Raw genomic sequence first — 13087 nt, forward strand, 5'->3', positions numbered from 1 at the left:
TGCTTCCAGAGCAAGTCTGGCTTTGTATGCTGGTATTGCACTCCTGAAAACATATCCTCAAGAGCCTAAGTCCTACTGGAAGTCTGTGAGACTCAGATGCAAAATCCTAGTTGGTCTTTTGCAAAGTGAGGAGCCTGAATCTAGGTGGAGCCTTGGGGGCTTGCACAGCACAGTGGCTGGATGCTTACTGCTAGAGCAAACCAGAATGTCACCAGATGTGTTAAAGGTGCTGCTAGCCCAAGACTTAAGACTTGCAGATGTGAAGACATTGAAGTCTTGCAGTAAGACCTGCTCCACCAGAAGGACCTCTGCAAAGCTGCTGTGAAACATACTCTGTTGCACATTAGAATTGTTTCAGGGCAGTAGATAGACCCTACATGGTTCTCTTGAAACTTAGTGGTAAAAAAATGTTTTCATATCTACCTGAGGTTTATTTTTATTCTTTTTAATGCAGAAAAGATTATTGATATCAGGATTTTGAAACAGAATTAGCTCTTGCATGTGTGTGAAAAATTAGTGATGTCATATTTTACATTGCAAAATGGAGAGGTTTTGCCCAGAAATGGGCTACTGTGTAAACAACAGTTTTGTAGCTACCGGCAGTAACAAATAACAAGTGCTTTATTACGAATACTTGAACTGGAGCATTCCCTTTTTTTTTTTTTTTTTTCTAATTGTAAGCCTGTCTTTGTTTCCAGGAATGAAGGAATTCTGAGAAAAGGAGACAGATCTTTCAAATGGCATGTGCTTTCCGCCTTCATCTCAGTACCTTGTTTTGAAAAACAGAATGACGAAACAGTTTTTTTTCTGCTGAAGCAGTCACTCTCCTCCTGATCATGAGAAGTATACTGCAAATTAGAAACAAAATGGAACTGAAATCCTGTGCACATTAAAAGCAAATGCATGAGAGGTACGAAACTGAGTGGGGACATTAAAGTGCCAAAAAGGAAAACTGTCACTTAAGGGTGTAAGGGATGGTGCATTTCTCTCCCATGCACACCCCTGCAAGTCCCAAACTCGCCATCTCCATGTGCACCAGCACAGGGAAATTTAGTAAAGTGTGCTCCACTTTTCCCCGTGCTCCTGCAGGTGCAGCCCCCTCCCTGTGTCATTTTCCAACCCCCATGGCTGAGGTCTGCCTCCAGCCCTGCTGGGGGGCTGCAGGGGGAGGCGGGCAGCTACAGCTGAGCCTGGCCCAGGGAGGGGAGGCCTGCAGGACATGACAGCCCTTATGCCCAGCCTCCACACAGCAGAGCATTCCCCACCCCTGCAATGGGCTCTCCTGCCCCGCCTGTCCCAGTTGCTACATGCTGGGGTGGAGGTGGCCATGCCCTATATATAAGGCCCCTGTGGGGCTGTGCTGGTGTGTGCTGGGCTGGTGGTGTGGGGAGCTGGTAATGGAGGCCAGGGAGGCCATAGTGGCGAAGGCGGCGGTGCGGACCCCGAAGTGCTCCCGCTGCCGTAACCACGGCTTCGTGGTGCCGGTGAAGGGCCACGCCGGGCAGTGCCGCTGGAAGCTGTGCCTCTGCGACAAGTGCTCCCTCATCACCGAGCGCCAGAAGATCATGGCCGCCCAGAAGGCCCTGAGGCAGCAGGTGCCCGACTGTCCGAGCAGGGCGGCCATGGGCCCTGTTCCCCCGGGGGAAGGCCCCAGGGTGGCTGCAGGAGCGGCCATTGCCCCAGAGCAGAGCAGCCATGAGGGGACAAAGGACGGCCAGCCCATCGGTGGCAGTGACAAAGGCATGGCACGCAGGGGGCTGCCACCACCTCCTGGTGGCCCTCCCTTCTGGGACTACGGTAAGGCTCCAGCTCCTCAAAAAGGCATTCCTGCCTCTCCTCCTTTCCTCCCTCATTGCAGGTACCCATGTTGAATGTGCAGCCCCAGGTTTCTTTTTCCTTTCGTGGGGCTTGCAGCGTGGGTCATGGAGCTCTTGCTGCTTGTTGCAAGGTTGAAGCTCAAGCAATCGGCTCTTCTCTGGGAGGGAAATTAGGGAGGGAAATCAAACTCTGATGGACTGCAGCAGAGGTGTTTGTGCGTGTTTCTCAGAGTACTGTATTCACAGGCACAAGCCTCCAGCAACAAAAATGCTAAAAAACATGGGATGGCAAGTAAATGAGGAAGTTACTGCTGCAGTTGCCTGGAGCAAGCGTTTTATGATAGCACTGTAAAAGAAAGAGACCTTTTGGCCTTAATTCATGCAGCAAAGACTGAGTTTAGGTCAGGTCACTTGGTGCAAAACTACATTTTGATTTTAAGAGCAGAGGATAGGTTTTGCACGTGAAAAAAATGTATGGTCTGTCACCTCTTAAATTGCTTCTTTTAAAAGAGTCTTTCATGTAACTTGTTTATTACTATTTACTACAGTAACTTCATACTATTACTATTTACTATAGTAATTTTATGTAAATCCCTACTGACTGCAGTAGTCATTAGTCTGGGCCTCTGACGGCAGTCTACAAGGCAAAGAAAATGCTGGTCTGAGAAGCCCGGAGGAAAGAGGCATTTCAGACATCTCTAGTTCCCACCTAATCTGTCAGTAGCTGCTCTTTTTTTTTTTTTTTTAAGCTTGGTTTCCTAAGAAAATGATGCATATGATGCTGGCTATATAAGTGCCTACCAGTCCTTCCCTTAATTATTTTTTTAATCTGTTGACCAATTTCAAAAAGGCTTGGGAACAGATAATATAACTGCAGTACTCCAGAAGTAGACATAGCCTGATGCAAATTCTTCCGCTTGTCTAACAGCAGGAGGATGTGTAGACAAGAAAAAGCCTATTTGTATTCAAATAGCCACATAGTTTTTTAAGACTTAAGAGGGGCCATATAAGAGCCCAGACACAAGGTAAAAAAGCATAAGAAGTAATTGATTCCTGCATTTGAAATTGCATGGGTATGTCAAGGTCACTAAAAATAGGACGTTCTCTGTTAACTTATCAAGTGATAGCACTGAAGTTAGAACCCTGTTATTTCTCTATATTATTAAGTTTTGCTCTAGTTGAAAGTGCTAAGGTAAGTTGTTTTTTCTTGCTGTTGCAGATGTGCTGAAAGACATCTGCAGACAGTGCTTTACTAAGGTCTAGCTTCACAATGCACAAGGCAGAAGATAATGCAGATCGTTATGCAGCATTGCATTATCTGTTGCACTTTTCCTTTGTTCCTTAAAAGATCATAAAATAAATTAATGAGGAGCTAAACATGAAACCAAAGAACCAGATTTTCCTGGCTAAGAGTGGAATTTGGTCCTGCAGTTACATCTCTGAACTCCTTAAAATTACAGTGATACTTTTATTTGTTCTTTTCTCATTGTTTCCTAGCTCACCCTGCTTTTCCTCCAGAATATATGGTCAACTCAGAATACATGGAGAGAGACCCTCCAAAAGTGTACCCTGGCTGTTCTGGGGTGTATCCTTACCACCCATTTCCAATGGGATTCGCCATCAATCAGCCAAGCTGTAGGGGAGCGCCATCACCTCCAGGGATATCACTTCAGAAAGGTTTCCGACACATTCCTAGCAACTATGGGCCGGGGAATGCAGCTTCTGTGTCAGTAAGTAGTGTTTTTTTTTTTTTAATTAATTCTAGAAGTACTGCTGTAGTTGGACTAAAAGATCTTTGAAGTTCCCTTCCAGCTGAAGTAAAACTATTCTGTTCTATTCTATTGTGTTCTGTTCTGTTCAATTCTAATCTGTTCTGTTCTGTTCTAATCTGGTCTGTTCTATTCTAACCTGGTCTGTTCTATATTCAAATCAACCTTCAAATCACAGAGACTTGGTAAGGAGCAAGATCCTAATTTGCCTGTCACTTGTAATGGTGTGTGTAGGCACTTGCAGTTCCTTTCAGTCATGTTGATTTATATGGGTGTTGTCCAATTTTTGTACCGTGGTTGGACACATTATTAGATTTGCAGCTGCCGTGTGCTATTCTCTCTGCATTGAGTACAGCTCAGCAGTTCATGTTAAGGCAAAGCGGTCTGCCTCAAAACTAACAGATTTATTCTGTTCACATAGTAAATCCCTGACACATTTTAGGGGTTATTAAGAAAGAAGGTGGTTAACAGCAGTCTGTAGTGCAGATAAATTATCCCAGTGGACCAGATACGCACAGGTTGGGAAATCTCTTTTCTAGACCACCACTATATGTGGTTTTGAATTTAATTTTTAACTGCTTTGAAACAGACAGAAAGGTCTTATACAATCTCTGTCTGTACCCTGAGACACAGGATGTATGGCCAGATCCAACAGAGAAGTGCTCCTATTTCTCTGATGCTATGGCTCCTGAAGGGTGGAAGACTCTTCTTGTACAGGGAATGAGTTCTGGCATGCTCTAACAGAGCAGTCTAACAGAGCAGTCCTGTAACCACAGAAGACAAGGTCTGTTGGGCATGCTGTGGTGCACACCAGCCCTGCAGTGAAGGTAGAGCCACTCACTTCACTGGGCTCAGAGAAGAATCCATAACTATCAGGGAAGTGATGGCAAGAAACATTTTCCTACATTGCCTCTCCGTTGCATGAAGGTTCTTAGACTTATTAAGTGGCAGGTGAAGGTGAACTGCTCCCACTGCTCTGATGAGATGCCAGAATGGACAGCGAGGATTTATAAGGTCAGTTGCAGCTGAAACATGGTCTGAGAAGCTGCTACCTCGCAGTTCATGCATGTTGCACTATGCGCAGGCTTCGCACGTGCTAATGTATGCACAGACATGGCAGCATATGGCCACAAAATGGACAAAACTCTAGAACTGTCACAGGTAAAAATTCAAACAGAAATTGCTTGATACTGCAGATGTGTCCTAGAGAGAGTCACTAAATGAAGGTCCTTTGCTCCATGTGTTTCTGCAGATTCCAGATGGAGGTGGAGATTTGCATCAAGGATACTACGCTCCTCTGCCTCAGTTCATCCCACCAAGTTTTCTGCCAGGGGTTCATTACATTCCACCTCCCCTTTCGCTGAACGTGTTGGCTGAAACAACCAAGGAAGCACACGGTAAGTACTAGATGAGCCTTGGGAGATCCAGTTATAACCTAGTTTCAATACCTAACAATCAAGGTGGACCCCCCCAAGAAACCCTGATTCTAGATTTCAGTTTTCAGGGTTTCCCAGATCCCTATGATGGAGTCATGACTGAGATCCTGAAGTCCCAGGATAGACTGACAGCTTGTACAGCTCTAGGCAGCACTGACTTAGCCTTACATTCTTGGTCTTTCCAGCCAAAAAGCACCTCAATCTCACTCAGACATTGGATGCTGCAGGACTCAGAGCCATTCCAGAATACGATCTCTGATGTGATCTAAATGTAAATATTTTTCTAAATAGTTAGTCTGAAGGACATATTTAAAAAAAATACATGTTTGGCTCTGTTGCAATTTAAGCAAAATGTTAAAAAAAATACAGACTAACACTTCGCATGAACAATGTGAAATTTCTTGCTTATCTGGAAATACTACATTTTAATTGCTATAGATGAAAGATTGACTCTTCAAAATCTCAAATTGTTTATATTGAATCTCACAGGATTTTAAATTACTGGCATAGATAAGTTTGTGTGTCCCTCTCTTTTGTGTCTCTTTCATGTGTTGTGCATATTTCTAAGTTTTTCATTTTGCTACAGCTAGCTGTGACCACAAGAGGGTAGAGCTGCTCAGAGAATTAACCACTAGTATGGGATGAGTGAATAGCCAGTTTCATGTTAAATTCTTTTTGAAAATACAGATAAATAAATGTAACTTTATTTCTCTTCCTGAATATGAAAATAAGAAATGGTAAGTCTGACTGTTTAGAACACAGATTACAATCATCATCCAGTGAAAAATTAAATCTCTTGTATAAGAGGGATCAGAAATAGAGGACTGTAATTGTATCATTTGAATTAAAAAGATGGTGGTGGTGGTTATGTGGGACAAAATAGAAGTTGAGAGTTTTTTTGACTTGGTTTCTCAACAAAATAAGGCTCGCGAAGTCTCATTTTTGTTAATGTTAGTCCCCTCATAACTCTTCAACCGATCAGTTATTTTCAGCCAAACATATCTGCTGTGATCATGGGCCTACACAATATCGACCTGCAAGGGAAACATATGCCTCCCACAAAATCATCTCTGCAGCCATGATGTGGTGTTTGGCTAGCAGTCAGCTTGTGCTGAATTCGTAACTGATGTGTTTGAACCTTGGCCAACAACCAAGTCCTTGCCAGTCAGCCCAGCAGTGGGCATGGATCTCCAGAGCAGTCTGCTTCACGTCTGGCTGGAAAGCCAAGGAAAAATCAGAAGGAGAAGTGGACAAGAGGAAAATGAAGAATATGGATGCATGGGGGGTATACAGACATCACAGAAACGTGAAGCTGTTTTAAGATACTGATAAAGGTATTGGGACTTTAATGCAGAGTGCAGGAGATACTGGGCTGCTGGAGGTGAAATAACATGGGCTGAGTTCGAGGGGAAGACAGGAAGCTGAGGGCTGGCAGGCAAAGCAGAAAGTGTATGTGAGGATTGATGGTTTTTGTTGTTTAGTGGGGACAAGAAATCTGGGGGATACTGCAGCTGTTCTGCTGGGTGCGTGGAAAAGGGAAGGAACTAGGAGTAGCAGACAAACATAGGGGACATGGAGAGAATTAGGGGTATTGCATAAGGAAAACAGAGGAAATACAGTCCTGTATTATTAGAGTGAAGCTTTACTGGACAAACAATCGTGAAAACAGGCAAATGGGTAGAGAAGAGAGGTCATGAGAGCACCCCCCTAGAGAGCAAAATGCCATCTAATGACCTCAGCCCTTATTACACACCAGGGAAATCACAACCCAGGCATAAAGCCATAGGAAACAATGCATCATGGATTGTGCTGTTCAGAGAACAAACTAGTTTTCTTAGTGCCAGGGATGAGGTACAAATTAATTCCACTACATAGTGGTTTTGCTCCAGGATATGTAGGAATTTGCAATTGTGACCCAGTGAGGGGGATAATTCTGTATGAGGTCATATACAAAATAGCCTTGCAGCAGAAGATACAGATGTAGAGGGAAGCTACAGTGAAACTAATAATTCTTTGATTCTGGTTTTCAAGATGCTTGAAAAAAGAGAAAAGCCGTAACACTCGGTACATAGGGATGTGTTAGGGTCACATCATGTCTTTTCCTAAGAAAGGGACTGATTCAAATCTGCAATTGGACTTGAGAACATCCTTCCTCCAGAGAGACCTGAATTGAAGTGAAATGGTTTCTCTGGCCAAACAGTTGCAAGAAAATGGATTTAGAAAATTCTAGCAGGGGATAACTTGGAGAGAAGAAATATCTGCAGTCTCTGAAGGGAATATGAGATGATGACAATTTTTATTTTTATTTTTTAAAAAAGCAGTTCCTATCTAAAAAAAGATTTTCCAAGGCTAGAAGCTGCTGCCAGAAAGATTTAAGTCAATAGTTCACTGCAGCTGAATGGAATGACTGAGGTCAGTTAGGTTTACAGTGGTGATTTGGTATAGACCATGTTGTTGTACAATTTCAAGCTGTATTTAGTGTTATGGAGATTTGACAAAATAAGCACGAGGTATGTCCAGTAAACAGCCAGTATGGGATTTCAGGATAAAGTCTGATTGCAGGTGGTTGGCTTTCTAAAAGAGTAAGCCACAGAAAAAGAAACAAAAACCCAAGTTGCCACATGAGAAAATGAGGCAGGTAATTTGTAAAATAGCAAATCGGCAGGTAATTTGTAAAATAGAAGTTCCTAGTTAGATGTGAAGAGAATTACTCAGTCAGTCCAGTCCTTTAAAAATTCATAGCAGTGTTCAAAAGACATGGCATAGATTTGCTGCAGTTAAGTGTGCAGAAGAGCCTGCCTCAAACTTCTGTTCCAGTGAAGCTTCAGTGTTTGCCATCTTGAAGCAAGCACTCTTGCTACATTTCTTGAAGCACAGCTGAAACAATGGAGTGCTGTCTGAAGTACCATGTCTCAGCTTGGAGAGCTGCAGCTCTTGATGTGAAGCACCTTTGAATTAACTGCACTGAAAAACAAGCCAGATTTTTTAAAGTGCACTGGGAATTTACCTCTGGACGTGTGATAGATATGTTTAAGGCAAATTGAAATACAGGGATTTGGGCGTTTGTTTGTTAGTTCGTGTTCAACCTTTTTCTTTCTCTCTCTCTCTCTTTTTTTTTTTTTTTTTTTTTTCCCCAGCTACTGCAGCTGACAGCCAGGATTCAGGGGTGGTTTGTGAATCTAGCCAGCCATCTTCATCCCCAGAAGAAGCAAGTGGAGATCAATCTGTATATTCTAAACAGTAAATGGCTTGGAGAAAAGCTGAGTGGCAGGCAGCATTATTTTCATTGTTGAGGAGAGTGTTAGTTGATACGAGGCTAGACTGGCACTCAGTTACTGAGCAGCCACAACAGCTAAAAGAAGGGGATTAGTCCCCTGCTCACTTTATGATCATGTTAGAGCTACCAGCCTCACAGCTCTGCTCCCTAGGAGCTTCTCATTCCTCTGCTGTAAAGTTTGTTCATAAAAAAGGTTTTCCAAAGCCAAGGTAAATCCCATCCTCCCTAAGCAGGTGGAAGCAGGAAGGATTATGACTTTGATTTCTGGTTCCTTTGCTGAGGTTAGATGACTCCTTGATTTTAGAGTGAGATCTCCAAGCCGTGTACACTCTGTAGCCTTCTCGTGTTCATGACGGTAATGAAAAATGTGTTGTTTGTATATCAATTTGCTGTAAAGGAAACCTAGTTCTGAATATTATGGAAGAGTTAAGTTATGTAGAGCCTGAAGACTGAGTGAGAGAAGATGGGAAGACAGTCCGGGTTGCTGATTTACCTGGCTGTCTAAGAACCAGATTCTCAGGATTTAGCAGGCTAAGGGAGCAACAGGTGCTTGGTACGCTTGTCAAGAGGGGCATGGGAGGAATTTACAGAAAGGTCTGATACAGGCTGAAATACAGTGCTTCTGCATTGTTTTCTGGGTGAACTGCCTTTAAGGTGCCTGCCCTTCAGTATAGGGACAGTCTGATTTGGAATCGCCTCTTGTCACACAGGCTTCAGGACTCTGAGTGCCTTTGCTAGTTTATACCTTATTTCACTGTTGTGTAACTCAGTGCGGCTGACAAACTGCCATTTGTTTCTAAAGGACTCATGTAGACGGCTTTATGCATGTGGACTGGAGGTGCACTGTGGCATATTAAAGGTGTGAAGAGATTGCCTCGGAAAGTGGGACAAAACACCATTTAGAATAATAATTAGTTAAAGCCATACATATTCTAATTTTCAATAATACTGTTTAAATAAAAATGAAAGGTGCATTCCTCTACTGCTTTGCCTAAAGGAACTGGTTTTGTATTAAGTGAATCAGTTGTTAATGTTTGAAGAATTTGGGGGGGGAGAGGGGCTTTTGTGTAATTAAAAAGGATACTTTGAATCATTGGTTTGGTTTTGATGATTTGAGGCTTACATATCTACACGTACTTTTTCTAGCTAAATTTCAGATGTTGCCTGGTGTAACAAACCTGTTTGGAGTGAGATTTAGGCTTCAGTATTTTTCTTCTCAAATTTTTGACTGCTACTCTAAAGGTGAGTGCAGTAAAATAAACATTCTTCTTTTCTGCTACTTGTACTATTAATCCCTTGCTCGATGCAAGATGTAAAAAAAAATATCCTAAACTGACAGTTATTTTTTTATGTAGTAGATGAATGTTTTCCAGCACACAGCCACGGTTTGGGGGGGACAGTAAGTAAAAGTGGCAAGTTGAAGACTGCCAAGATGAGAAACTGAAAAACACATGTATCTGTAGCAAATAATCTGATGTACAACTTGTTATATGCTAGATTTACAACAGGATCTCCACTCCCAGGAGTGTCCCAAACCTCCTCTTAAAACTTCTGTGTGCTAGGGAAAATCTGAATCCTTCTTTAAGGTGTTTGAATGGAGCAAAGCTCTTTTCAAAAACAGTAATCTATGAGTAGAAATACCATCAGCACCCACAAAGCAGGTTCCTCTGTGGATGGAGTTGATTGATTTTTTTAAAATACAATATAATGATTTAAGGAAATGGTAATGTACAAGATGAACAGTTGAATAGCCTCCTTCCCAGATATTTTTCCAAAGCCATATTCAGTGTTGTATTACACTCCTTAAATCTCCAAAGCAAGATGGATTCCAGCCGATTTCACTGACTGTAAAGCACAGTCATTGCAGAAATACTTCATATACAGTACTGTTTTCTCTCTATTCTGTGCCAGTCACCACCTCCAGATTGCCAGGCCAGACTCCTTATTTAACTTGTCTTCCAATTTTGAACTGTCTGTCAGTGAACCAAAACTTTGACTTTTTGGCTTTGAATCATGGTATGACACTCCAGTAGGATCTCTCTTACTGCATTGCTGCACACCAGTGTTTATCTCAGGAGGAATGTAGCAATTTAAAGAGCCTGAGAAAGGCAACTAAAGTGAACAAGGAGAAGGAGCAGTTGCCTTACAGGGGAACTTAAAAAGAACTAGAGACTTATTTTGGAGAGGAGAATGTTGATGAGGGATATGACTGAGTTTTACAACATCATAACAGCTGTGCCAAAGTATATGCAAATATATAATGCAATACCAAACCTTATTATTTCCATACATGTGAGGGAAAAGAAGGTGACCTGGGACATGGGCAAATGATGCCTGACCAGCCTGATTGCTTTCTGTAATGAAATGATGGGCATCTACCCCAGTCTAAGGCAAAGAGGTGGATAGTTACAATTGGCTTTCCTAGGGAATCAGTAGTGGGACAAATACAGTTTAAAAAGTATATCCGTTGCTTGGTTTGGTGTCTGACCAAAAGTTTCAGTTTTTTACCTTTTAAGAAATTTGTCCCAAAGTTCTTTTGCACCTATCTCTGTGTGGAAAAGTAAATTACGTAAATTGAATAAATTTTCCGTTAACAGGTAGAATTATCTTATGTAGATATGACAAGTTTTCATTCTTAATTTTACGCTCAGCTTGTCCTTTTTAAGCAAGAAAAAAATGTGCCTTTACAACTGGTATTGTCATACTGTGCATTTAAGGACTTCAAAGCAAATAATTTTCATTCCAAACTTAGTGCTAACCAATGTTTCCAATAATTAAACTCTGTGATCTCTTCTGACTCCATTTATTTAAATAAATGTCTTAGGGATAATGAAATCATTTTGGATTGAAATGGAATGATTTGGATTAGACAAGTCACTCAGAGGTCCTTCCAACCTAAATCATCCCAGAATTTTATTGGTTTTTATTAAGGCTGAAGCCACATAGACTTTGGTCAAATTCATAAAACCTGGGAAGAAAAAGGAAAACTAGCTATGATACCCATTGTTGAAATCTTCTTGCATGCAAGCTGCTACTCACTGCAATAGGAATTCTGTACATAGGATTTATGTCACTATTTTCTGATTGACTCCCTTGCTAAATCTGAACTTCTAAAAATGTCATTCCTAATATGTGACACCTGGGACAACTCTCTATCCTCACTGCAGGCCCCTGGGTCATCACAAAACAACAAGCTTTGACTCTACACTGAAGGGGAAAACCTAAAATAAGGAGCCAGGTCTTTAAGGTTTACTCACACCACTAATTTCATTACTTTCAGTGGAATTACTTGCAAGAGTATGGAGTTGACAACGTTAGTTAGTTATGCAAGTTTAGGCTCCAAGTTTTATACGGAGGTGTCTGTGACGTTGTCCAAAATGTCAGATTACTGTAGATTTGCATTTTCTGTAGGAGCTTTGGAAAAAGGAAAACAAACCCAAGGGATTCTAGAAGGATCACGTAATAACATCCATTCAGCAAACATGTAAGATACATTTGTCATTGCCCCACAGCGTACTGCAGTATCTTAACATTTCTGTGATGTGGGCTTCCACATCTGGACTGAAGCAGGTTTTTGTGTGACAGTGATTGTGACAGTCTTACTAGTGTTTTATTTATTTATTTTTCTTCTTGGAATTAGATGCACCCAATTGGAAACCTCTAATCCACAGTAAGACTATAGCTGTTTTTTCCACATTAGTGAGTAATTAATTTTGACCAGCAATCCAAAGAAATTTTTAATTGCCTACCAATAAAAATCAGCTTGCTGCAAACAAAATTCTCCCTCCCCTTAAAAAAACAATTTTCATGACAGAAAAATTCTTTATGATGTGCAACATACCTACTTCGGAACAGTGGAAACTAATTAAATCATTCTTATGGGTAAATGGGTCTGGTTTTCCTATTTTTTGCCCAATATTTTACTACTGCAACATTAGCATTAGTCACAGAGTTATGTCTATACTTAGCTTGCCAAAATGTAGGATAGGAATCCAAATGTAAAGAAAGACTTTGTGGAATCTATTCCTGAAATGAGTGTCACTGCTTGTTTTATTGTAGCCAAGGCCATTGAAAGAGTTCCAGATCCATCACAGATGACCAGGCAGTGATGTGCCAGTTCACCTACTCATGCGTTTTGCCTCCATGAGTATCCTTACAAGTTTTTCTTACCAGGCATCAGTAAGGCTTGAAGAGCCTAGGCTAAAACATTCCTGGAAAACAACAACAATGACAACAAGAAACAGGCTTATTTTGGTAATAATTTCACTTGCAGTGGGTACCATCTTCCTGATTTCTTTCTGTTGGCCCTTCCCACTGTCTCTTCGGACATGATAAATGCAACATCACTGGCGACCTTGCTACTGACTTTCATAGGGCAGTCTATGGATCTAATGAGGGCTCTAATGGTGGGCCAGTTGTGATCTCACACTTTCCACTTTCATTTCATGAAACTCTCTTTAGTGGAGGCATTTCTGGTCTCATTTACTAATTACTTCCAGAACTACATAGTCTTGGTACAATCTACTCAAAAGTGTGCAGGCCATATAAGCTAGGGCAATACAAAACTTTTTTTAACAAAACATGCTTTAAATAACAGCCACATGCACAGTTCCCTTGGAGAACCTTCCTATTTTTTCAAGACAGATTCTGCTTCCCATTAAGAAAAGTGTTCTTCTGATCAGGATGCAAATGGACTGTTCTTCATGCTTTTCTACAGTAAATTTTCACTCATATTCAAATAATTCAAGAGTCTCACGTACCTGCAGTAGTTGTTTTTTGACATTCCTT

The 13087-nt window shown here is 41.5% G+C and overlaps 1 protein-coding gene across 1 annotated transcript; it reads left to right on the forward strand.

The window, feature by feature from the left end:
• Positions 1–1124: 1124 nt before the first annotated feature.
• DMRTB1 (DMRT like family B with proline rich C-terminal 1) lies at positions 1125–12214 on the forward strand. Its single transcript, XM_083846620.1, has 4 exons — positions 1125–1797; positions 3315–3547; positions 4839–4983; positions 8160–12214. Exons 1-4 carry the CDS (start codon positions 1308–1310, stop codon positions 8264–8266), a joined length of 975 nt encoding a protein of 324 aa, XP_083702746.1. The 5' UTR covers positions 1125–1307; the 3' UTR covers positions 8267–12214.
• The last annotated feature ends 873 nt before the right edge of the window (positions 12215–13087 follow it).

Source organism: Anser anser, assembly GCF_964211835.1.
Source record: "Anser anser genome assembly, chromosome: 8".
In the NCBI taxonomy this organism is placed as follows: Eukaryota; Metazoa; Chordata; class Aves; order Anseriformes; family Anatidae; genus Anser; species Anser anser.

Bases quoted from the DNA above. Each gene is read 5' to 3' on its own strand.
- DMRTB1 (XM_083846620.1), top strand. From the start codon at position 1,308: ATGCTGGGGTGGAGGTGGCCATGCCCTATATATAAGGCCCCTGTGGGG. The intron at 1,798-3,314 runs GTAAGGCTCCAG...ATTGTTTCCTAG, and splicing joins CCCTCCCTTCTGGGACTACG to CTCACCCTGCTTTTCCTCCA. The intron at 4,984-8,159 runs GTAAGTACTAGA...TTTTTTCCCCAG, and splicing joins AACAACCAAGGAAGCACACG to CTACTGCAGCTGACAGCCAG.